We start from the raw sequence: 26286 nt of genomic DNA, 5'->3' as shown, positions 1-26286 counted from the left end.
CTTTCCTGCTATGTAAACTCTGGGGTGTGGGAGCTCCCTCACACACGTGATTACGGGATGAGTGCATCCAGGTCCATTCCTCCCCCCCCTTTCCCCCCCCTCCCGTCGGATTTTAGTAAAGTAGGGCAGCAGACAAAGGATTCCTGGAGGTACAGCCGACAAAGCCCGGGAACGCCACCGCTGGCCTGGACTCCTGACCCTCTGGGATGGTCTCAAAGGTTTCACTCCCACTTGACTTGGGTGGGAGCTGAACTCAAACCGTAAAGCCACCGCGGGGCACAGCGGGAAGGGGGGGATGTTCACTGTGCCGGCCCTTTCCTTCCAGGAGCCCCGCTGGGCGGGAAGGGAAAGGAGGTGTGGCCACCCGCTCAGACAGGGCGGATCCGCAGCGGCAGGGGGCGTGGCTAGGTCAAGAGAGGGGCGGGGTGGAGGGAGGGGCCCCGACCTGGGGGCGGAGCCTGCGGGTTGGTAGGCTGGCCTCGGCGTGCCGTCCTTGGCGCGCGCACCAGGCCCCGCCCCGTCCTGTCCAGGCCCCGCCCCTCACCGTCCCTGGCGGACCGCGGTCCCGGGAGCTGCGGGCGCGCACGGCGGGGCGATGGCGGAGGCGGTGGAGCGCACCGACGAGCTGGTCCGGGAGTACCTGCTCTTCCGCGGCTTCACACACACCCTGCGGCAGCTGGACGCCGAGATCAAGGCGGACAAGGAGAAAGGGTTCCGGGTGAGGGCCCGGCGGGCGTGGCGTGGGTGAAGCGGTCCCCAGGAGCTCGCAAGCGGATCCCATCCCCCCCCCCCCTTCCACCCCTCAGCCCTGCCCTCCGAGGCGCGGCGAGACTGTCACCGCTCCCCCGGGGAAAGCGGGGACCGCAGACACGCCAAGCCTGGCCCTGGCGTGGCCCGAGGAGGCGCCGAGGCCCCGAGGTGGCCGTGACTTGCTGGAAATTGCACAGCCTGTCTGGAGCCTTGGGGCCCTGGCGCCCCGATTCCAGGGATCCGCTCTCCCGGCTCTCCCCATCCCAAGCCTCGCAGCGGGGACTGCCGGGTGGGTGACCGGCCGTGACGATCAAGTTTTCGGAGGCAAGATGGGGTGGAGGGTTAAGTTCTGGTGGGAGAAGTATTCAAGGATTTGCATCCCAGGGCAGCGGGAGCCAAGGGCTGGCTGGCTGTGCAACCTCAAATGCTGGCTGGGAGCAAAGGGCTGGCTGTGCAACCCCAAATGCTGGCTGGGTTCAAGTACTTGAGGTGTGGGTTTAAAATGGTCTTGACAAGGGACCCTTTGGCAGTTTTGATTTTGCTTCAGCATGTTTAGGAAGACTTAATTGCAGGTTTAAAAACACATTTCCCCCTGAGGTTTTTAGTTGAGAGGTACTTGGAATTTCTTTTCTTTTTTCCTTTCCTTTCGTTTACTTTCCTTCCTTCCTTCTTTTTTTTTTTTTGTACTTGGAATTTCTGTGCTTGTGATTTGAATGTGCTGAACCGAATTGGTGTTGGCAGAGGTAATGAGTTAGCAGGAAGGGAGGCAGGAATTAGGAAGTCTGTTTTTTGCTTGGAGGAGGAGGCTACTGGTTACTTGGTAGCAGCAAATCACTTCATGTCTCTAGGCGTCAATGTGCTTAGTGCCTTTTTTAAAGTAGGGGGTCAAATTGGTAGGTCCAAGATCTGGAACCAGATCTCTTGCTTCTTGGGCCGGAAGCGTGTGTGTGTGTGTGCGCGCGCGTGTGTGTGTGTCTTGCTATTGGGCTTAGAACTCAGAGCCTGGGCACTGCCCATGAGCTTTTTTGCTCAAATCTAGTGCTCTACCACTTGAGCCTCAGCCTCACTTCCAGTTTTAGTTGTTAATTGGAGATAAGAGTGTCACAGACCTAACTGCCTGAGCTGGCTTTGAACCTCAGCCCTCAGATTTCAGCCTCCTGAGTAGTTATCATTACAAGTGTGAGCCACCAGTTCCCAGCTGCCAGAGGCTTTTTTTTGCCTGATATTCCCATACTTGCTAGAGTGTCAAGCCCTGTATCTTGCATCAGAAAAATAAGCGTGATGGGATGTTGTTGTGTTTTGAAAATTTTATAGATTTGCCACCTTAAAAGTTTTTTCTGACATTCGGAAACCATAGTAAGTGCACAAAGCTGTATTCTGTGGAGCGAGGGAGAATTCCCTCTGTCTTCCTCCCCATCTTCTCCAGTGTTGCTTTCTCTCTCTAGGTGGACAAGATTGTGGACCAGCTACAGCAGTTAATGCAGCTCTATGACTTGGCTGCCCTTCGGGATTACTGGAGCTACCTGGAGCGAAGGCTCTTCAGCCGCTTGGAAGATATCTATAGACCCACCATCAACAAGCTGAAAACCAGCCTCTTCCGCTTTTATCTTGTCTATACAATCCAGGTACTTGTTGATTCAGGGATTCTGTGGCCTTTGGTGGAGAGAGCTCTTTAACCTAGAAACAGATGTTGTTCTAACCTGTAGGGAGTACTCTGAAGGTTACTGTGGGAAAGAAAAGAACAGCCACAGTGCAGATTATTTCTGTTTTCTGGCTTTCTCTATCCCTTCACACCTTCTGAGGATCATCTGATTTCTTGTCCTCCCCCTTGTGTTAGAGACTGTAGTGTTTGAGTAATAAAGATTATAGCTGATTGGGGGGGACTAAATATATAGTATATAAGTACATGATCTATAATGCAAGTATTATAAATATAAAGAAGTATAGAGAAATAAATAGAAATATATAGAATCTAACATGTATAGAATAGAAAGTTTGAGTAATAAAGATTATAGCTGATTGGGGGGGCGGATAAGTCAGGCGATTTGAGCATTAAGTAAGGATTTGTTCTCAGGATGGCATTATGTCTTTAGGACAGCAGTTTTAAATAGCTTTGAAGTTATACAATTCTTGAGAAAAAGAATGGTAGATTCCGTCTTGTCAGTTACCTGCCTGGTGATGTCCGAAGGCTGCCTGAGGTGATGGTCTCTGGACTTCTGTCTCTCCCTACTCCTTGCTTCCTTCTTTATTCTTATTTTATTTTTTTATTGTTATTATAAAGGTTATGTACACAGGTGTTAGAGTTACATAAGTAAGTTAAAGAGTACATTTCTTTTTGGACAGTGTCATCCCTTTCCTCACTTTCTCCCAGTTCCCATTTCCCTCCCATCCCCACCCACAAATGGTAGAGTTCATTTTTTCAACATTCCAGTGAGTACCACGGCTGCCTTTGTTCACCCTTTGTCCCTTCTTGCTACCTCTTTATGTCTTGGCAGACCAACAGAAATGACAAAGCTCAGGAGTTTTTTGCTAAGCAGGCCACAGAGCTCCAGAACCAGGCCGAGTGGAAAGATTGGTTTGTCTTGCCCTTCCTGCCGTCTCCGGACACCAACCCCACTTTTGCTACCTACTTTTCTCGACAGTGGGCAGACACCTTCATTGTGTCCCTGCACAACTTCCTGAGTGTCCTGTTTCAATGCATGCATATCCTTTCTGCTACCAGGTACTGAAGGCACAGTCTGGGGCATCCAGACAGTGTGATCAGCAGCCAGTGGCTGCTCACAGTGCAGCCATTTCTTTAGCGAAATGCCTGAGGCTCATTCACTGACAAGAATCGTGGGGTGATCGGGCTGGAGAATTGTGATTATTGTTGTCAGGAGGTTGGCGTTGGAAATTGTAGTTCTTATGTTGGTTCTGCTAGAGAATTAGCTGACGTGTGTGGGTAGAGCTATTGACAGCATCGGGATGCTAGCACCTGGCTTTCTCAGTGTGTATGGGGGTGAGGGAGGGGGCGGGCAGTTCCTTTTTGGTGGAGTAGCAGGCTTGAGAGCACTGTATGGTAGTCTTGTATCTCTGGGGGATATTATATGCCTTTGCTGGGGTTTGGTAGCAGATGAGAACACTTCTAGCTTTGGAACTTGCTGCCTGAGTTAGTGTCACTGGGACAATGACCCCAGTGTTTCTGAACTTACCAGAAAACAGAAAAGCCTTAAAATTATTCATGTGGTCACGAGAGACTGAGACAGAGCAAGAGAGGGAGGCAGGGAGGGAAGGATGGATGGAGAGAGAGAGAGAGAGAGAGAGAACATAAGAGAATAAGAATGCATATAACAGTGCAGTCTACCAGGTGTGCCATTTTGTCCTGAGGCCCAGGCATGCCTTGTTCACGCTCTCTAGGCTGGAAATCGAGGAATCTTAGCGGGAAGAGAAGGAGTCTGGTTCAAATGGTCCTACCTGAGGAAGCACTGGTTTGGGCATTGCAAAGATCCACTCACTGGAGGCCATTTTGGCCTCTGAAAGGAACATTGTCTGAATAGGTTCCTGTCTTTGCCTTTTCCTTTTGTACTGTGGATAAGCCTGAATAACAGCCCTTCCCAGGTTTGCCTTTCTCCCCTCTTGCTGTTTTTCCACCCCAAGGTCTTTGTGAAATGAGCAGGACGGTGATGGCATAACCACACAGGTCCTCCCAGGGCAGTGACTTGCAAGCTAGCTCATGTACATGTGAGCTGTGTTGTACTTCCCCAGGCCAGAGATCTTGCCCTCGTGGTGGTGCTCCTGACCAAAGCTGGTGGGGGTGGTGGTAGGGGTGGGGTGGTGGTAGGGGATGGGAGGGTGGGGGGTAGGGGGGATGGATGGTGGGGGGTGGGGTGGGGGTGGCTGGCAAAGATCCACACTCTGAGCTAGAACATCCACGAGTGCTCATGGGGTGATGTGTGGCTGTGTAGTGGGCAGATTGCTTTTTGTTCTGGTACTGGGGAATCTCACTTGGCTTTTTCCTCTCAAGACTGGAGCTCTATGGTGTGAGCCACAGCTCTACTTCCAGTTGCTGGTTCATTGCAGATAAGAGTCTCACAGACTTCTGCCCGGGCTGGCTTCAAACCAGGATCCTCCTGTCTCAGCCTACTGAGTAGCTAGGATTATAGGTGTGTTCCTCCAGTGCCTATTTAGAATGCTTTCTTGACTCCATCTAAACCTTTGCTGGGGAGAGTTTGACCTGGAAGAGGAAAATCTGGTGGATGATCCTGTTTCTTATTTTGTCGGTTGTGGGGCTTGAACTCTGGGCCTGGGTGCTGTCCCTGAGCTCTTCAGCTCAAGGCTAGAGCTCTACCACTTGAGCCATAGCACCACTCCCCCAAGGTTTCTTTTAGCCAAATGTTTGCCTTGACCTTGGCTAAAGCTTATTGGCTGGGACGCCCAGTGAATAGTAGCTCTCTACGCCATTGAGGGAATGTCCCCTGTCATATGTCTCTGAGTAAGAAGAAAGCAGGCCGCTCTGGGGGGCAGGCCTGGAGACTAGAGGGAGACTTTCATTTCGACAACACCGGGTCTGTCTTCTGTTCCTTGTGTGTTCCTGTTCAAGTGTTTGCTGCTGTGTCAAGGATTTGAGAAGGACTTTTAACTGCTCTCATCTAAGGCTTATTCTTTAACTTTGTGCACCGGTTCCCGTGATCCTGAACTTTGATGCAGAGTTCCAGAGGACCAGTCAGGTTCAAGAAGAAAATGAAGTCCTGCGTCAGAAGGTTTGTTCAGGGCAGGCTCACTCTTTAGAACTTGGGAAGCACTTCTGCTTTTGGGGTGTGGAATTAGGTAGTGTCAGTGGCGGGTTGGTTAAATATAGAAAAGCTGAACTGTTCTTAGATGAAAGTGAGTCACCAGAAAGTCAGTACTGGGGAATTGGGATTCATGTTGTAAATGCATTTGTGCAGCATAAGCCATGCAGCAACAGGAATAAATTGGCAAGAAGAAAAAGACGATTGTGTAGTTCACTTGCATCTCACTCATTTTCATGTGCATCTGTTTTTTTTTTTTTTTCAGTCTTTTCCTACATAGAGCCACTTATATTCTATTTGCCACCCAGGTGTAATGTAATTGTTTCTATGTAACTACATGTTTCTCTTGCTTGATAAAAAAGAGTGTTGTCTGAAGACATTACCCTGCCCTGAAATGGAGTTGCAGTCAGAGAAAGGAAGTTTATAAGCTTAGGTTTAGGGATTAAGACTCTTAGAATTTGGGTATGTGTGCATATGGATTGTTGTCTCTTTTTTCTTTCTCTTTTTTTTTCCTGCTTACTAAACATCTGATTTTTAAAATAATTATCTTCAAGTAGTTGTATAGAAGGAATCAATTATATGTGTAGTTTTTTCACACAAAAAGTTAAGGATTTGATATCATTAAATTTTATTTATTTATTTCTTGTTAGGCCCTAGTGGCTTCCACCTAGAATCCTAGCTTCTCAGGAGGCTGAGATCTGAGAATCATGGTTCATAGCCAACACAGGCAGGAAAGTCTTGTGAGACTCGTATCTCCACTTAACCACCAAAAAGCAGTGGCTCAAGTGGTAGAATGCCCGCCTTGAGTGAAAAAGCTAAAGGACATTGTACGGGCTGTAAGTTCAAGCTCTAGTACTGGCACAAAGAAGAAAGAAAAAAGGTTTTTTTTTCCTGTGTGAGTTGCAAAGACTGACTATAGAAGTGATGCTGTGGCTCAAAGTGGTAGAACACTAGCCTTGAGCAAAAGAGCTCAGGGACAGTGTCCAGGTCCTGAGTTCAAGCCCCACAACCGTCAAAAAAAAAAAAAAAGACTGACTGTAAATTACTAAGAAAAAAGCAAGATGGAGTCACTTTTTCTTGGCAAATTCCAGCCAAGTAGTAAAAAGGGAAGAAATCAAATAATAAAAAGAACAAAACAGTGGGCTGGGAATATGGCCTAGTGGCAAGAGTGCTTGCCTCCTATACATGAAGCTCTCGGTTCGATTCCCCAGCACCACATATATGGAAAACGGCCAGAAGGGGCGCTGTGGCTCAGGTGGCAGAGTGCTAGCCTTGAGTGGGAAGAAGCCAGGGACAGTGCTCAGGCCCTGAGTCCAAGGCCCAGGACTGGCCAAAAAAACAAACAAAACAAAACAGTGGGGTTTGGCTGGGTCAGGGCTTTTGCCTTCCTTGACTTGCTGTAGGCCAGGATCTGCTTTGGCTCTTTCATTTTTCCACTGTCCACTCAGAAGAAATGGGGGGTGGGAGGGGGCGCTTGGAGGTCAGGTTTGGATCTCATGCATTCAGACATCTCCGCAGGCAGAGGGAAGGGAAGGTGAGGGTACTGAGTAATGGAGCTCCACTCTTCCATAGCTGTTTGCATTGCAAGCGGAAGTCCATCGACTGAAGAAGGAGGAACAGCAGCCTGAAGAGGAAGAGACCGTGGTCCAACACAAATTGCCTCCTTATGTCTCCAGTATGGACCGCCTTGGGGACTCCGAGCTGTGAGTGAGCACGAAGGCTGGCGTCTACTGCCTCCTCTTTCTGCTTCCTGAGCTCTCTGTGGGGCCTAAGCTGCCCCCTAAGCTGACCAGCCTCACTGTGACCCCTCTGCCTGTTATGGGAGGTGTGCTAGAGAGCCCTTGCCTCCATTTTTTTTTTTTTATTAGTAAAGTTCTCTGGGAGCTGTTCTTCACCTATAAGCCTCTGGGTCTTCCTGGAGGGCCAGGCAAATACACAGCTGTGACAGGAGCCTGCATATCCAGATGTGCAGAGCCTGGACCAATAGAATACATCTGTTACGGTTAAGTCTCAAGAGGTGTTTGTGTATTGGGAGGAATATAGAAGGCTTGGGTACCTAAGTAGAATGCCTTCTTCAAAAGAAGTATGTTAATCAAGGTTTAAACAGGTAGGCAGCCTGAGAGAGAAGTATCTCAGTTACCTTAAAAATAGACAGACTGGGCCCTGGTGGTTCACATCCATAATCATAGCTACTCGACCTGAGGATCACGGTTTGAAGCCAACTTTGTTGGGAAAGCCCATGAGACTCTTTATCTCCAATTAACCAGCAAAAAGCTGGAAGTGGAGCTATGGCTCAAGTGCCAGCCTTGAGTGAAAAAACTAAGGGACAGTGCCCAGGTCCTGAGTTCTAGCCCTCTGTCTCAGTACACACACACACACACACACACACACACACACACACACACACACACACACACACACACACACACCCCACACACACACACACACACACACACACACACACACACACACACACACACACACCCCTACCTGAGGAAATAGAAGCACAGACAGGTGACACAGTTGATGACTTGCAAAAAGAGTACAAATCCAGGTGTAGGAGCCAAGTATTGCATTGGGTGAAACTGCTCTATTTTCAGCCAGCTGGGCATAGTGGCCCGAGTCTGTAATCCTAGTTAATCAGAAAGCAGAGATAGGATCATGAGCTCAAGGTCAACCTGGGGGAAGGGTAGGTAGTGATCTCAAAACAAAATACAAACAAAGAGTGAAGTAGTGTGGCTCAAGTGGTAGATTACTTGCCTAGCCTACACTAGGCTCTGAGTTTAATCTCCAATTAAAAACAAAAACAAAGATTTAACAATAAAAACAGTAAAAACTCTGCTTTGGTTTCTTAGTCATTACCCTCTGATGGAAATTGGCTTCCAGCTAAAGATAAAAAAGATTAAAAAATTTTAGACTTTCAAAAGCTGTTTTTTTTTTTTTTTTTGCTGGTCCTTGGTCTTGAACTCAGGCCAGGGGCACTGTCCCTGAGCTTCTTTTGCTACAGGCTAGCACTCTACCACTTGAGCCGCCACTCCACTTCTGGCTTTTAGGATAATTTATTAGAGATACAAGTCTCACAGACTTTCCTGTACCAGCTAGCTTTTGAACTGTGCTCCTGAGATCACAGCCTCCTTAGTAGCTACAATTACAGGAGTCAGCCATGGGCGCCCAGCTAAAAGCTATGTTTTTGTTTTATTTTTGAAAACATGGGAAGACACTTTATTTTAGTGACATGTAACATGGGATGTATACAAACAAAACGTGATGAGCTGTCTTACTCTTTTTTCATGCTATGTCTTGGAGTTCTAGCGTGTCTCACCCCAGCATACTCCTATTTCCATGTGGGTGTCCTCAGTCATGAGCTTAGCTCCGGGCCAGTGGGCCCAGACAAGGCAGTTCTTGGCTTTCCTGGTGTCCTCGCTGAAGAACCGCAGGTATCTCTGTTGGGTCAGATAAGCTTTCAGCTCCTTTTGTATGGAGTATGTTACTAAGGGCAATGCCCAGGCCGCAGAACCTGGCTAAAGCCCCTGTCACTAAACTCGTTCCTAGCCCAGGAACTCTTTATTCTTGGAGGCCCCCACCCTGCTCCAGCCCATAACCCTGTGGTGTTTCTGCTTGGACAGAGCCATGGTATGCAGCCAGAGAACCACCTCGCTCTCCCAGTCTCCCCGAGTGGGCTTCCTGTCCTCACTGCTGCCTCAGAGTAAGAAGAGTCCCTCAAGGTTGTCACCTGCCCAAGGCCCCTCTCAGGTTCAGAGCTCAGCTAAGAAAGAGGCCTTCAGCGGTCAGGTAAGCACTGGTTCTGGCTTCCCTCACAGTTGACAGGATGCTCCTGGCATCTGCCCGTCAGGTGTGTAGACTCATGTGCTTCTCTTCTGTAACCAAGTTCCTGGTTGTGCTCGGTGATGCTAAACTCACTCCTCATTCCCTTTCTTCCTCCTTCCCCACCTTTCTCCCCACAGACCAGGGATAGCGGCAGGATGAGGATAGACCTGACTGCTGGAGGAAGTAGGCACACAGGAGGAAAATTCACCTCATGAGTCCACCCCCACGTGCTGCCCTGTGGCCAGCTGGGCAGGGCCTGGCACCGAGGCGGTGGGCAGATTTGGACATGATGATGCACTGACCTCAGGCCTGGATCCCAAATGCCTGCTGTCCTCTGACTGCCCCTCAGCTTCTGTGCCAGCTTGCAGATGTCCGTCACACCCCTCTGAGTAGATGATGACAGGAAGTAGGCTTTGAAAGGTCCTCTCTTTCTCTCATATCTTCCTGTCAGCTCATGGGGATTATGGCTATTTGAGTGGTTCCAGTGTGAATTCAAGTGACTGCTGAGATACTCAGTTTTGGGTGATATAAACATAGTGCCTGGCTATAGTTAAATTAAGAGAGACCTGTAAGTAGGGCTCTGTAGCTCATATCTATCATCCCAGCTTCTCGGGAAGCTGAGATTGGGATGGCTGAGGTATTAGTCAGGGCAAAACCTTTGTGTGTGGTCCCATCTCGACAGAAAAAGCTGTGTAGGGCGGGTGCACCTTCCATTCCAGCAGTGGTGGGAAGTGTAATATAGGAAGGTTGCCATCCCGCCTGAGACAAAAACCAGCCAAGCCAGAGCACAAAGGTCTGGCGGTATGGCCAAGTGGTGGAAGGCCTGCCTAGCAAGCGTGAGGCCCCGAATTCAAACCCAGGACCACCAAAGGAGAAAGTTCCCCCTGCATTCATGTACATCACCTGTGAGTTGGTACTGCAGAATCTGCATAGAACATTCAGTATTTTTCACTTTTATATTACATTCCAAGAGGATTTCTTGAATGGCGGCGTATGTCCCCAGTAGGCCAGGTGGCACTGAGACGTGATCCTAGGAGCAAGGATCAGAGCTTGTTGCTTTCAGAAATGCCTGCAGGGTGAAAGTTTAGTAGACCCCAGAGTTAGCCTCTTGCTTGTCTTTGAAGGATGTGTGCTAACTACCCGTGAAGTCCGTGCCTCCTTCCTCTTACATTGGCTTGGGTTGCGCGTGATGTAGCAATTTGGGGTGATCCTCTGTACCTGGAGAGGTAGGGGTATGCCCCAGCCAGGCACTGAAATGAGAGGGTTAGGAGTGTTGATCTGGAGATACAGAGCAGGGCACTGTCTCTGGGCTCGGGCTGCTTCACCTTCAGCTTTGGCTCCTTGTGTATTGTTTGAAATCACTTCCACTAGCTTGGGAGAGTTCATAGCTTAGAGTCCTTGGGGGCAGGAATAATGGAGTAGCCAGAAGAGCCCTGTGTCTTCCTGTGTCTTGCTGTGTCTTGCAGATGGCAAGCAGCCCTTAGTATATTCTAGTAGAAGGTGGATTCCAGAGGGACCCTGTCTACTTGGGTATATCTGAATCAGTTCTCAGACCTCAGTTAATGCAAAATCGCTATCATCTCAGTCTCCACGAAGGTAGAGGAAGTTAAAACTCAATCGTAGTTACTTCCGTATTTACATTTCTGAAAATTTATTTTTAAACTGGTGTTTGAACTCAGGGCTTCATGCTTGATTGGCTTGTTTTCCTGGTTGGTACTCTACCACTTAAGCCTATATCTCCAGCCTGGCTTTTTGCTTGTTATTTTGGAGACTCATGAGACTTTTCTGCCAGGGCTAGCTTTGAACTGAGATCCTCAGGACATCAGCTTCCTGAATAGATAAGATTGTAGGTGTGAACCACCTGTGCTCAGCTGAAAATTTCAATCTTGAAATTGATATTTCAGTTCTTTGGAATATAACCAAGTAAAACTTGCTGTTTGCTGTTGATCTCTCTGACCAGGTAACATTTTGTCAGTTGGGCAGATGGTATGCAGGGTTGGTTTCATGAAATCCAACTTCACTCACTTAAAGTGAAAGCAAACACGCAAACAGCTTTTTTGTGGCCTGTGGCCACACTGTGTGCTCAGGAACTGTGTGTGGTGTTCCGTGGTCCTGTGGTATGGGGAGTTTTTAATGCACTTTACCGACAAAGAATGGAGGTGAAAATGTATAGTTTGTAGCAAAACATTCTTTACCTTGTCTTTTAAAAATACAATTGCACTGAGGTTGGGTCCCTGTGTCGTAGGTTTACATGGCAGTTTCCAGTTCCTGAATGGAGACCACAGGTATCTATGCTTGGGCAAACTCATGGGTCAGACCATTTCGTTATTGGTGGTTAATTATTTAAACTCAGTGCTGATATCTCAAGTATAGTAACTAAAAGCAACTAGGGGTTTTGAAGTTCAAGAATATAATGGAATTTTAGTGTTGAAAGGAGACTTAAAGGTCCTCTGGCCCACCTTCCCACTGAACACAGGAACAGTTCTCTGGATTGATCGCCACCTATGATGCAGAGCTCACTGCTTGTTAGAGTGGGGCGCATGCCTGTGAGAGCACTATTAGTAGGAATCTTTAACATCCATTTACTGGTTTTACCTCTTCTTTGTGAATAAGAGTGTATGACTAATTACATTTTCTATGCCAAGTGTTCTGTTCTTCCCTCTCTCCAGCTGTTTATCTCCCGTGGCAAATCATTCATGTCCTGGGTCCTCTTCTGGGGGGGGGGAAGGACATTCTAATGTTTCAGTCCTACTGTCATTTGGTGCTCGCCAGGCACTGGTGACTCAAGCCCATAATCTTTAGCTACTCAGGAGGCTGAGATGTGAGAATCGAGGCTCAGAGGCCAAACCATCCACAAGACTCTTCTCTCCAAATGGAAGTGGAGATGTGGCTCATGTGGTAGATTTCCATCTGTGAGCAAAAAAAGATGATCAAGGGCAGGAGGCCCTGAGTTCAAGCACCAGTACCAGCAAAAACAAAATAAAACCAAAAGAAAAACAAACTAAAAAACAACTGATGCCTAAATTTGAGAATTTGAGTGTATTGTTCTAGATTCTTTCTGATCAATGTCAAATGCAATATGTGGTAGGAACTTCTGTGATTTTGATAATAAACTCTTTGGAATTCAGCATGCAGTGAACCTGGTTTGTAAATTAACTCTTTCTCTGTTTGTGTATTAAACACATGGCCTTGTTTCCTCCTTGCTATGCCAGAGCCCTTCTTTCTTTGGAGAAGAATACACACACTCTTTCTGTCTGTCTGTCTTTCTCTCTCTCTCTCCATACATACACACACATGCACACACACACATACTTCATTTTATTTTTACTGTGTTTTCTTTACCTGTTTTTAATATGATTTATATACAGCTTTGAAAATTTCACTTACATCAGTATTTTTGCCTGCTCATGATGTCATTGTATCATTACTGAAGTGTTGATAGCATTATTCTTGCAAAAGAATAGGCTATCCCTATGAATCTCGAGGCAAAATTAAAAGGAAAAAGTACCCACAAAAACCACGGGTCCCAAGCTGTTCTGCAGTCTGACCTCAGTAGCGGTGGAAGGCATGTCATTAGCAGGCGGGCCGGAATTCTGCACCTTTCATGCCTGTGGAGGGAGCCGTGGGCCTTCAAGTAGGAATTACCTTATTATAGAGATAAGCTTTAATGGGCTGTCATGTAAAGAAAGCAAAGTGTCCACATACTTCTCTATTAGTATCAAATTATGTCTTAGCTCTTGAGACACCAGTGGTAAGAGACAGCTGCCCCCAGGGCTGGACGGGAAAGGGCTCCCCCTGCCCAACTTCCTGTTAATTTCTGAGGGTCTGTTTTCTGGAAGGCCTTGTGGTTGCTTCAGGTGAGACTCGTTTCCTGCCCTAGTTGGATGATTGCCTGGCCAAGAGGTTCGGAGTCCTTTCTGATTTCCACTGGCCGCTGAGAATGAACGGGTGTCAACTTATATCTGTCTCCTGAAAGAGCAGGTGAAAGTAAGATGGGTTACAATCAAGATTATAACAATATACCTAACACCATTGGAATGTTATATGAAACCTATAGTTCAGTTTTTAATGAAATTTGCCCTTAAAAAACTCCAGTTACTTGTTGATGTTGCAAAATAAGAAACCCTCCATTTAAATTATACACATTTATAGCAAGACATAAATGTATCTTAGTGTACTTGTGAAAGAGTTTTGTAACACTTCATCAGCATTTTTATTTATTTTTATTTTTATTTATTTATTTATTTATTTATTTTGGCCAGTCGTGGGCCTTGGACTCAGGGCCTGAGCACTGTCCCTGGCTTCTTCCCGCTCAAGGCTAGCACTCTGCCACTTGAGCCACAGCGCCGCTTCTGGCCGTTTTCTGTATATGTGGTGCTGGGGAATCGAACCTAGGGCCTCGTGTATCCGAGGCAGGCACTCTTGCCACTAGGCTATATCCCCAGCCCCAGCATTTTTATTTTTGCTACTAGTCTTGGGGCTTGAACTCAGCGTCTAGACACTGTGTCTTAAATTTTTCTCGAAAAGCTGTCACTCTACCACTTAGGCCACACTTCTACTCCTGGGTTTTTTTTTTTGTTGGTTAATTGGAGATAAGAGTGTCACAGACTTTTCTACCTGGGTGGGTTGGCCTTGAACCTTGATCTTCTGGTCTCAGCCTCCTGAGTAGGATTACAGACCTGAGCCACTGGTACCCGGCCTTCAGCGACCTTTAATCCATAATTATTTTTCATGATCGCTCTTGTTCCTTAGGACTGCTTTGGCTACAGTTGGAGAAGGCTCTCTTCAGTTCTTTTTTTCTTTTTTAATTGTTTTGACAGTATTGGGACTTGGGTTCAGGGCCTTGTGCTTATAAGGCAAGCACTCTTACCATTTGAACCATATGCCCAATCTCTCTTTCTGTTCTTTAGGCAGGATCTGAAAGGTTATTGTTAGTCTATGATTCTTTTGTCTCAAATTACCCTATTTAAAGGCACTTCTTAATTTATTGTAATGCCTTTTGTATGTACCTGTGTGTGTGTGTATTTTTTTTTTTTGTTGTTGTTGCCAGTCCTGGGCCTTGGACTCAGGGCCTGAGCACTGTCCCTGGCTTCCTTTTGCTCAAGGCTAGCACTCTACCTCTTCAGCCACAGTGCCACTTCTGTCTTTTTTTCCCCCCTGTATATGTGGTGCTGAGGAATCGAACCTAAGACTTCAGGTTATTTCCTTTTTTCTTTTGAGACAGGGCCTTACTAGGGAGCCCAGACTGGGCTTGAACTCACCATCCTCCTGTCTGAGCCTCCTGAGAGTTGGGATTTTGCAGTTCTGCACCCGTTTGTGTTTTCATTTTGGAAAGTTCCAGCATGATGATGATACACTGAACCACTTTGTCGTCTTCGTTTGGACTCCTTACACCATTTATCCAGTGTAGCAAAGAAGAGGGTGACAAAGTTCTTACTTCCGAGTGCAGCAGGTGCTGAGGCAGGATACCTCTGAGGTCCACGGACAATGACTGCAGGAACCGTGTGGGCCACACGTGGTAGACGTGGCTCCCCCTGGACCGTCCTGTGGGTGCATGACATCTGTTTTCCGTGCCCGTCGCTGTGGGGTTTCAGGGCAGCACCTGAAGACGCAGTACGCTCCGGCCGCTGTCCAGCCCAGCTAGGGCAGGCAGTGCTCTACCCTGACCGTGCTCCCCGCCTGGATGGTGAGACCTTACAGCTGGCTTCTCCTTCCCTAGGCCACCAAGGGAAAGGACCTGGGGCCCGGAGCCAAGGATGGGAAGAGCCTCCTAGGCGGCTCAGCATCGAGTGAGTCCAGCTGGGCCCAGCAGCGGCAGCGGCGTCTGCAGGATCACGGCAAGGAGAGGAAGGAGCTGTTCTCCACCACCACCTCCTCCCAGGTACAGGGTGGCCACGGGAAGCCTCAGAGGAGCCCTTACCTTGCCACCGTTCAGGGTGTGGTCTCGCCTGACTGATCTGAATTGCGGGAACTTTCTGGCTGTGTGGGGGTCCCGTTTTGCTTGGCTTTCCCCCAGGGCCAGCCTCTGGAAAGGGCTCTTGAAGAGGAGTTCTGGGGACCCCTCGCGTACGAGTGCTTCCCTGAGGTTCACTGCGTGGCATTTTTGTGGGCTCTGGGCTTGGCTTGTTTATCCCAGAGTCACCCTGCTTTGCTGGCTCAAGAATTCCGTTCCCTCCCTCCCTCCCATCTGCGCTGCAGTTGTGGGGTGCTGTCCCGAGAGTCATGTGCCCACTCATTGAGATGCTGTGGCCACACCCAATCCAAGGGGCACACAGGGCGGAGGGGTGCCCACTCTTTGGAGTGTGGTCTGGCACTTCTCTTCCTGGCAACATAAATGGTTTCTCTTTTTGCCAAATACTTCAGGCAGGAAGCAGAAATCCAAGGGATTTTCTGGTTCACCTTCTTGACCACTTTGCTCCGTATGGTGGCTTCTAACTGTTGGCTTTTATGTAGGTACTGGCCCTTGAACTCAGTGTCAGAGCACTATCCCTTGGCTTTTTCACTCAAGGCTGGTGCTCTGCCACTTGAGCTGCACACCCACTTCCAGCTTTTTAGTATTTCATTGGAGATAAGAGTCTCACAGTGTTTCCTGCCTGGGCTGGCTTTGAACTGTGATCCTCAGATCTCAGCCTCTCCAATAGCTAGGACTACAGGCATGGACAGCCAGCACCAAGCTTTTTGACTTGTTTTAAAGGCCTTTTTAGCAGGGGCGGGAAAGTCCAGCAGCGATCCCAGGGTAGTAGCAGTAGACCCAGAAATCTTTGCTCTACAGGTGGGGCTGCTTCTGCCTGGAGTGCAGCCACAGACCCCTAGATCTGAGGACTGCCTGTTTCTTACTATGGAACTCTTGCTCCTGCTGTCTTGGGTCACTGGGGGGAGGCCTGTTTTCTTGCTGATGAGCACAGATACGTTATATACCGGGCCCCTGTACATCTGCTATGCTCAGGTCTCTTTCCATGCCCGCCAGTGGCCTGAGTTTCTTCCTAGGAGGACACACTGGCTGGAGTGGGTACATTGCCAGAGGGCTGAGGTAACCTCCGACCATACCTTGAGTTTTGCTCTCCGGGACTTTGCCAGCCTGGCACTTGGGGCAAGGTCTTAGCTTTTGCTTTCAGCCTTAGTTTCCACAGCTGTAAGTGGGTGTGACTATCAGCACCACGTGACTCTGGAAAGTAAAACTACAGGCACTCAATGTTCCTTATCCCTGGCCTGGCCTGTCAAGGCAGGGCGTGTCCTGAGTCCCCTCAGCTGTGATAGGGAGGGTGGGCCTGAGGGACCCCCCTCCCCCCCACCTCTGCAGGCCTGCGAAGGGCACAGGCTTCAGGAAGGGCCTGTTCCTGGAGCAGTTGCCCAACTTTGCCCAGGTGAGCTGGGCACAGCCCGCAAAGCTCAGAGCTGCCCTCCGGGTTCCCTGACCAAGAGTCTCCCAGTGTGGCTCCCATCCCAGTGGACTGATCCCTGCGTTCCTGGTCACAGTGTGTGGAGAAGAAGCCGGAAGCTAGTGGCCCGGAGGCCGAGTCCTGTCTGGAGCTCCACATGGAGCCAGTGGAGCCCCTGACACGGGTGGCCGTGGTGGGCCCCGAGGGAGGAGGAGGCCGTCCGGAGCAGCCGTTCATCGTGCTGAGCCAGGAGGAGTATGGGGAGCACCACTCATCCATCATGCACTGCAGGTGGGCGGGGCCAGAGGAGGCCCAGGAGAGCATGGGGAAGGATGATGGGTGGCCCCTCGAGGAGTGTGTCACCTTACTCAAAACTCCCATGGAGTTTTGTGGCCCATCCCTGGCCTTTTAAATGCTGTGTTTTGCTTAGCTTTAGGAGCAAATCATGCTTCGTGTTAACCCTACAACACACTCAATTTTAAGGTGCTTCACGTTGGTGCTTCTAGGGAAACCATATATGAATTTGTAAATGTGGTTAGGGATGTGGCATTCCAGAACAAATCCCTGTGGAGTGAGGCCCGCTGTGGTGGGCGGGCTGCTCGGGCAGACCATCCCCACCCGCTCTGGTCCTTGGGTTGTTGCTGGCCGTGAGGGGGGGGGGGGCTCCAGAGCCCAGATCGCAGGAGCCCCAGGGCTGGGACTTTGTGTGTGTGCATCTTGCCATTTGGAACCACAGAGTCAGCGCACGCCTAGGGTTTCTTTTTTTGGCCAGTCCTGGGCCTTGGACTCAGGGCCTGAGCACTGTCCCTGGCTTCTTTTTTTTTTTTTTGCCAGTCCTGGGGCTTGGACTCAGGGCCTGAGCACTGTCCCTGGCTTCTTTTTGCTCAAGGCTAGCACTCTGCCACTTGAGCCACAGCGCCACTTCTGGCCGTTTTCTGTATATGTGGTGCTGGGGAATCGAACCCAGGGCCTCATGTATACGAGGCAAGCTCTCTTGCCACTAGGCCATATCCCCAGCCCTAGGGTTTCTTGAATGAATGAATACGTCTCAAAGCAGTCTGTCTGGAGCCTTTGAGTGTAAGCCTTTTGGGGATTGGCTGAAGATGAGGCCAGGATGTTAACCCCTCTCCTTTCTCTCTTCTCAGAGTGGATTGCTCCGGGAGGAGGGTTGCCAGCTTAGACGTGGATGGGGTCATCAAAGTGTGGTCCTTCAACCCTACCATGCAGACCAAAGCGTCCTCCATCTCCAAGTCGCCACTCCTCTCTCTGGAGTGGGCCACCAAGCGGGACAGGCTGGTGAGTGACGCTTGGCTGCGAGGGCTGGCAGTGTGGTCCAAGTTGGAGTATTCTTCCAGTGCTTCCCCCAGGCCCAGCAGAGGCAGCTAAGCCAAATCCGTCCCTTCGTCTTCATCGGTGGGGATCTGGGCACCGTGCCTGCAGGACTGACTGGTCCAGCAGACTCCTGTTGGGGTGGCAGTGCGGTTACTGGATTAAGGAGACTGGAGATGAGCCCACGGGGGACCTGGACATGGCAGATTCACCTTATCGGTGCTTATCTATCTCCACACACCACCCGGCTTCCTGTCCCTCCACCCAGCTGACCATGTTTCTTTCTTTTTCTGCATGATCCAAGGGCTTGAACTCAGGGCCCAGACATTGTCTCTGAGCCTCTCTGTGCTCAAGGCTATCCCTCTACCACTTAAGCCACAGTGCCACTTCTGCCTTTTTTCTGAGTAGTTTATTGGAGATGAGAGTCACACAGCCTTTCCTGCCTGGGCTTGGAACTGTGATCCTCAGATCTCAGCTTCCTGAGTAGTTAGAGTTACAGGCATGAGCCACCAGCACCTGGCTCTTACCTGTTCTCTCTCTTTCTCTTAGTCTGTCTGTCTTTTTTGGGGGGGGAGGGGGTTAGTATTGGGGTTTCATTTCAAGGCTTACTACTTGCTAGGCAGGTACTCTACTACTTGAGCCAGACCTCCAGACCATTTTGCTTTGGTTTATGCCCAAGCTGCCCTAAACTACAACCCTCCTGTTTATCTTCCCTCATTGCTAGGATCATAGGCATGACTACCCTGTCCAGCTCTTACTGGCTGAGATTGGGTCTTATGAACTTTTCCTTGACTGGTCTCGAATCTGTAGTCTCTTGATTTCTGCTTCCGGAATAGCTTGGATTACAGGGGTGAACCACTGTGCTTGTTTCTGTTTCTGACCTAATTCTTAGGCCGGCTTTGATGATTTTATGTCATTCTAAAGTGTAGCCAGATTTCTCCTGACTGCCTGGGGGCAGGGCCTGACCCTCTGTCAGCCTAGTCTCTGACCTCAGGGGGCGGGGCTCTCCCCTTCTCTCCACCTGACTCCCCCCACAAACCTTCCTGCCCCTGCCCCTTCTTTTTGCAGCTCCTGCTGGGCAGTGGTGTGGGGACAGTGCGCCTTTATGATACAGAAGCCAAGAAGAATCTCTGTGAGATCAACATCGATGACAATATGCCCAGGTGAGCTGGCACCTCCCCTTCCCATGGTCAAGGCTGCAGGCCTCTGTGTCTGTTCTGCAGGACCCCGCCCCAGAGCCCCAGGCACGCCCACCCCTGTGGCACTGGGCCTGACACTGGGCCCTTTGCGTATTACAGAATCCTGTCTCTCGCGTGCAGCCCCAACGGGGCCTCTTTCGTCTGTTCGGCCGCAGCTCCGAGCCTCACTTCCCAGGCGGACTCCTCCGCCCCGGACATCGGCAGCAAGGGCATGAACCAGGTTCCTGGCAAGCTTCTGCTGTGGGACACGAAAACCATGAAGCAGCAGGTACAGAACTCTGGGCTTGGCTGCTGTCCTGAATTTATTCTTTTTGCTTCAGGTTGGTATTCTACCGTTGGAGCCATAGCTTCACTTCTGGCTTGCTAGTGTTTAACGAGAGAGAAAGTCTCACAGACTTTTCCTACCTGGGCTGGCTTCAGACTTGTGATCTTCAGATTTCAGCCTCCTGTGTAACTAGCATTACAGCCGTGAACCACTAGCCCCTCACTGTTTTTAAGATTAAAAAGAAGATGTCTTTGAGTAGTTTTACAAAGGGGTTACCATTCAACATGTCAGTTTCTAAGGACAATGCCTCTTGATCAGTATCACCCCTATCTTCATTCTCCTCCCTCTGTTCCTTCTAACCCCACCTTCCTCTCTGTTTTCATTGTTTCATTGGACATGCATTGATTTTATGACTGCTTTCTCCCCTCACCCTCTTCCCCTTTTTATGCCGTCTTCCCCCCTCCACTTGATCTCTCCCACGGTTCGAAAATCTTATTTTGGTATCTGGGGTTGGATTTTCTGGTTTTTAAGTTAAAACAAACAAAAAAAATCCCCTCTAGCTTGGGGTTTGTTGACTCTTCTAAATCAGAGGATTTATGTCTTTGTTCAGTTCTGGAAAATTCTTAGTCACTGTTTTTTCCATTGTTCAGTTCTCTGGTTATCTCTTGCCTTCTGAGCAAGACTAGAGGCTTTTTTTGGTTTCACTTTGCTGCCTCCGTGGTGATCAGTTCCTTCCCTCTGTTTGTTCACTGGCCCCTCTTCTGAGTAACCTGCTGCTTAACCTATCCGCTAGGGTATTAATTTCAGTTACTGTATTTCTTGTTTTAGAAGTACCAACCAACCAAAGCTGCTTTCAGCTTTGTTCTTCTACAGTCTCATATTCTTACCCATAGTTCCACTTCCTCCTATTTTGCTCAACTACTGAATGTGGTCATTGTGTGTTCTGTCTGATAATTCTGGTGTCTGAAGTCTGTGGATGTGATTTTCGGCTCATTCTATGTGTGCTTTCTCCTCTCTCCCTGCTTTCCTGTATCTCATGGGTTTCAATATCTGGCTCATGATCAGGGACCTTTATCCTTGAGAATAATTTGAGACTTGGTTGGGATGGAGGACATTTTTCTGGAAAAGATTCATACTCATTTGTGCCAGATGTCTAAGGGTACTTCTCTGCCTGAGGTTCTCTCTTACTTAGTTTTTTCACTCAAGTCTAGTGTTCTACCTCTTGAGTCACAGATCTACTTCTGGCTTTTTGCTGGTTAAGTGAAGATAAGAGTCTCCCATTCTTTCCTGCTTAGGTTAGCTTTGAACATTGATCCTCAGATCTCAGCCTCCTGAGTACCTGGGATTACAGATGTGAGCCACCAGCTCCTGGGTGGGGTGGGGGTGAGGGGGCGGGATTTAGCTTTCTGAGTGCTTACTGGCTCCCAAAATAAGAATTCAGGTCATCTGGGTTTGATTAATGACCCTGGTGAAAGCCAGCTTTGGAGTCCAGTGGTCTGTGGGAATCTTGCTTTGCCCTCCTTTTCATCCTCAAAGGACTCCTTTATTTGCTAGCTCACTGTGTTGAAAGAACACCATGCCGTAGTCAAGCCTACATTCTGAGTCCCAGGAGGGTTTTGTATGGAATCCTATTCTCCCTTCAGTATTAGAATCCACAGGAGACCTTACCTGTTGGCGATGGTTTGGTCAGCGTCTGAATTCCCAGGGTTTCTGTGGGAGGGGACTGGAACACGTGGGACCTGTGCATGATCATTCCTCTGTTACTCGGGCTGCCCATCAGGTTGGAGTGGGGGGGTGTCCCTGCTGGCATGTGACTTCTCAGTAGAGCGTGCTATGTGTACTTAGCCTGAGAGATGGACTATTCACCTCAGCGCGAAGAGCAAGAGTCAGCAGCAACTTCCCCTCTCAAAAGAGCACAGTCAAGAGCCAGGCACCGGTGGCTCACGCGTGTAATCCTAGTAACTCCTAGTAACTCAGGAGGCGGAGAGGATCACAGTTTGGAGTCAGCCTGGGCAGACAAGCTGGAAGTTGAGCTGGGGCTCAAGTGGTAGAGCACGTCTTGAGCAAAAAAGCTAAGAGTCTCAGGACCAGTGTGTGCGTGTGCGTGGGTACACATACACACACATACACACACACACACACACACACACACACAGAGTAAAGCCAAGCATGAATTGGGCAGGTCCATTTTTCCGGAAGCAGGACAGGAGTGGGAGGAACCAGCAGGACGCGGTCTGCTGACTTGCGCTTCCCTTTGCTTTTCACAGCTGCAGTTCTCCCTGGAGCCCGAGCCCATCGCCATCAACTGCACGGCCTTCAATCACAACGGGAACCTGCTGGTCACCGGTGCGGCCGATGGCGTCATCCGCTTGTTTGGTACGTGCCTGTTCCTGGCGGTCCCGGTCCCCCCTCTTTAAGCGGGCCCCAAAGCCTGCTTCAAATCAGCCAGAGTTTTCAGAATGGCTGTACCTGCTCGGTGTCGGTCGCCACGGCAGGTGTAGCTCCGCCGACCCTGGGTGTTCAGTGTTTCCGAGTTCTGGTCACCCGTGTGGGACGCGAAGGACTCGGTCACGCTGTCTTGCTCATTTGCTGGGGGTGGCTCCTTTCCCTCTGTCCTCTGGGTCTGAGTTAGGACGAGGCCGCTGAATCTGTAATGGAACCTTCTCGAGGCCTTGTAGGAAGGACTCATCTGTATCTCCTAGCTTTGTGGAGTTCCTCACTTTGGACCCCGTGACAGCCGCTGCTTCTGCAGCTTGAGCGGGGTCAGCACTGGGGGGGGGGGTCCAGTGGAGGAGGCTCCTGTGGTGGGTGGATGGGTGCCTTTAGGCGTAGCCAACCTTCGCCGCCCCCGCCCTCCATCCCCCCCGCCCCCCCAGACATGCAGCAGCACGAGTGCGCCATGAGCTGGAGGGCCCACAGCGGGGAGGTCTACTCCGTGGAGTTCAGCTGTGACGAGAACGCCGTGTACAGCATCGGCGAGGACGGCAAGGTGGGCGGGCAAGAGGGTGGGGGGGCGGGGGGGCTCTGTCCCCGACTCCGTAATGGCCTAGGCTCCGGTGAGCTCGGTGGTCTTACCTCGGGTGCCTAGAGTTGGACGAGGCGCTAGGGCCAGTTCTCTAGAAGCAGGCTAGGCCCGAACAGAGTCCACAGAAGGAACAAGGAAGGCCCCGCTCCCCAACCGAACCTTGCCCCTGTGCAGGGGGCCCGCCAACCACCTGTGCTTTCCCCGGGGAAATGGCAGTGACAGGGTCAGTTCTTTGGTGGTGGTGGTGGTGGTGGTGATGGTAGTTTGGGGTTTTCCCTAGAGAGACCTGGAGGCTCCTGGGCTCAAGCAGTCCTCCTGTCTCAGCCTCCCAGGTGGATACCCCCACATCCGAGTCTTTTCTTTGAAGGCCACAGGAAGGGGCCCGATGTGGTGGTGAACACCTGCGCTTCCGGCATGTGGGGGGGGCCTGACGTGGGAGGTGCACAGATTTGAGTGTCTACAGTGAATCCCAGTCTCATTGAGACCTTGTGTCCAAAGGAGGAGAAAGAGGCAGAGAGAAGAGGAGGAGGAGGAGGAGGAGGAGGAAGAAAAAGGGACGATAGGAAAGGGTTTTTAAGTTGACCCGTGACTTCTGTTTAAATGGGCGGGATTTCCCCAGGGAAAGCCTGTCACCCTCCTGCTTGATTGAGAGCGGGAGTCCCCATGCTGTCACCTCTCCTGGGCTCAGGCTGGAGGGAAGGGGAAGGGTTGGGCTTTGGGAGGGTGCTGTTTTTCTGGATTATTTTTTTCTTCCATTGTTTTGGCAAGAGGTAGAACTTTAGGGTGGCCTACGGGCATCACCCCCAACCCCTGTTCTGCCTTTGAAACTGTCAGAGGAAGGCAGAAGGAGGTAGGGTCTCCCCGGCCCCTCCTCCTCTGGGTGGGGCTCTGGCTGGCCCCAGGCCTGGTCCTGGCCTGCCCCGGACCCCTACTGAGCGGGCTCTGGGCCTGTGTGTGTGTAGTTCATCCAGTGGAACATCCACAAGAGTGGCCTGAAGGTGTCGGAGCACAGCCTCCCGGCGGACGCCACGGGCCCCTTTGTCCTGTCGGGCTACAGCGGCTACAAGCAGGTCCAGGTGCCCCGCGGCCGGCTGTTCGCCTTCGATTCGGAGGGCAGTTACATGCTCACGTGCTCTGCCGCCGGCGGCGTCATCTACAAGGTAAGGGGGGGCAGGGCGTGGGCTCCTCCTAGAGCCCCCTCTGCCTCAGCCACACCCTGACGGTGGAGAAGCCTGGGACAGGCAGGCGGGCTGGTGCGCTCAGCCCCCCTCGAGAAGCCGGGATCGGGCAGGACACCAGGCCCCTGTTGGTTCTGCGTGTCCACTTATTGCCCTCGGCAAGACCCCGCCCTTCCTTTCCTGTCCCCACGTCACAGGCCCATGGTGCTTGGTATACGAGACATTAGGGAGTAGGAGGAGGGTTGGGGAGCATTAGGCTGGAGGTGGGGAGAACGTGCTCAGGCTGGTTTTGAGCCTCCATCTTCAGACTTTAGCCTCTTGCGTGGATAGGGTTACAGGCCCACTGCTAGCCTCTGCCTCACACCTTAAACAAAGAGGCGGGAGGAGGCAAATGTCAGGCCCACAGCAGGTGCTGGGGGCTTCTCAGGCACTTGTTTGCATGCGAAGAGGCCTAATGGCAGTCAAGAGTGTGAAGTTCTAGGAGCTAAGCGGGCTTTCTGGAAAAGCCTGTGTGAGCCTGACCATGCCCTCGGGGTGGGGTGGCCATGCCCTCGGGGTGGGTGACCATGCCCTCGGGATGGGGTGGCCATGCCCTCGGGGTGGGGTGGCCACCAGCAGGCTCTCGGTGCTTCCTTCGGTCACCCCGAGCAGATGAATAGATGTGTTTGGGCTTCCTTGCTCTCTTGTAGCTAGGCGGTGATGAGAAGGTTCTGGAAAGCTGCCTGAGCCTGGGTGGCCACCGGGCTCCCGTGGTCACCGTGGACTGGAGCACGGCCATGGACTGTGGGACCTGCCTCACCGCCTCCATGGACGGCAAGATCAAGATGACCACCCTCCTGGCCCATAAGCTCTGACGGCTCCGCGGAGCTGCGGCAGGGCGGCTGTATCGTCCTGGGGCCGGGAGGTTGGATGGGGGAGCAGGCGGATCCGCCTGCACACCCACATCTGCAGGGAAAGACATGGGGCGCTCGCCCCTGTCCGGTGGGGGGGGGAGGGGCGAGTGGAACAGGAGCCTCGTGTGGCAGGTGCTTCCCAGGGACCCGCGTCATGACTGGGGTCTTGGCAGAAGGAAAGCTCTGGAAGGGGAAGAAACAGAGATGGCTTCTGTGTGGGCCCAGGAGAGATCAACAGTATTTTGTACATATTTTTTTTTTCCCTTTTGTAAAAAGCGAATGCTCTGTGGTCACGTGGTACACCTTTCTAGAACTTGCCTTCGCGACAGTCCGCCTCGGGCCCTCTGTCTTTGGTCCCTGACAGCTCTTACTCCATGGGGCTGAACCACAGGTTGGCCTGTGGCTTCGCGGCTAGGTGGGCCGTGGGCCCACAGTGCGCTCTTCTGGCCTCAAGGAAAGGCCTCGGCTGCCTAAGAGTGGGTGCCTTTGGTTACAGAAGCTCCTGAGGATGGGAGCTGGAGACAAGGCCCTCTCTGCTCCAGCACCTCTCTGCTATGGTGTCCCTGCCCCTTTCTTTGGGTTGAACAGCCCTGTTCCTGCGCCACCTGCTGGTGGGTGGGGAGATTCAGCTGGCCAAGTTACCAGGAGGAATGCAAGGCTTTAGGCTCAGCCGAGCCTGGACCAGCTACATCCCCGTCCCTGCCCCTGCCCCAGGCCTGTCGTCTGCTCTCTGGCTAAGAGGAGACTGGAGGACCCTCCTGCACCTCGTGGTGGAGGCTGGCCTCGAGCAGGAGCCTCCAGATGCTCCCAGGCCCACGGCTTCCACACGGAGCAGGGAGAGCCTTGGTGCCTGCCTCAGGAAGGCCGCTGTCACATGGCTCAGAAGAGCCATTTTAGAGCCTCGGGGCTCCGCACCTATTCCGGAAGTGCAGGGCTGGATGGGGACGGCTAGTGACTGACTTGGAGAGCCACGTGAAGGTACTACGGCCTGGGTTCCCTTCCTCTAGTACTGAGGAAAGTGGACCATGTGTGTATGGTGCCTGATTAGGAGAATAGAAAACACCAGGGGGCCAGAAGTCGTTGCACATTTGTTAACCTCTTTCCACCCCTTAGACGAAGAAAACGAGATACCTCCACTTATGTGCCCCACCCGGGGGCACCGAAACACCAACCTGGGCTCCTCCCAGGTTCTGGAGGACGTTTGCAAGTGACCCTGGGTTCATTTGACTTAACTTCCGGTCATCTCAAAGTGTCTGGCCTTCAGACCCATTCTCTCAAACCCTGACGTCCCTTCCTCACCCATCCAGGAAGAGTGTTCATCTTCCAATAAAGACTGTTGAAACCTAATCCTCCCTCAGATCACCAGCTCGCATCCAGCACGAAGCTAAGCAGGGCTCCATCTGCATTGGGTGAAAACAGCAAGCCCTGGTCCTTGAGCCTGCACACCTGCTGAAGCCGAGCGCCTCCCAGGGGTCCCCGTCTCCCCCTCAGCCCCATACCGTGTCGTTGAAATGCCCGGGGAAGTGACGTGATGTCTGGAAGGACAGCGCGCACACATTGTGGACTCACTAGTTGATACGTGTTACCCCCTAGTAAATGCCATTGTATCTGACAATTTAAGGGAATGCCAGTGCTTCCGAGGTAGACTGTCCAGTGTGTGCACGCCTCATG

The 26286-nt window shown here is 51.0% G+C and overlaps 1 protein-coding gene across 1 annotated transcript; it reads left to right on the top strand.

Annotated features, from left to right (window-relative positions):
• Positions 1-549: 549 nt before the first annotated feature.
• Positions 550-24933, top strand: Wdr91 (WD repeat domain 91). Its single transcript, XM_048340262.1, has 16 exons — positions 550-718; positions 2196-2375; positions 3246-3453; positions 5407-5489; positions 7092-7222; positions 9146-9311; positions 15067-15228; positions 16824-17017; positions 17872-18022; positions 19124-19218; positions 19354-19522; positions 21787-21895; positions 22396-22508; positions 23507-23704; positions 24412-24628; positions 24692-24933. Exons 1-15 carry the CDS (start codon positions 596-598, stop codon positions 24574-24576), a joined length of 2247 nt encoding a protein of 748 aa, XP_048196219.1. The 5' UTR covers positions 550-595; the 3' UTR covers positions 24577-24628; positions 24692-24933.
• Positions 24934-26286: the final 1353 nt, after the last annotated feature.

Source organism: Perognathus longimembris, chromosome 2, assembly GCF_023159225.1.
Source record: "Perognathus longimembris pacificus isolate PPM17 chromosome 2, ASM2315922v1, whole genome shotgun sequence".
NCBI lineage: Eukaryota > Metazoa > Chordata > Mammalia > Rodentia > Heteromyidae > Perognathus > Perognathus longimembris.
The sequence above is the reverse complement of the archived record's forward strand: the minus strand, read 5'-3'. Positions and strand labels throughout refer to the sequence as shown.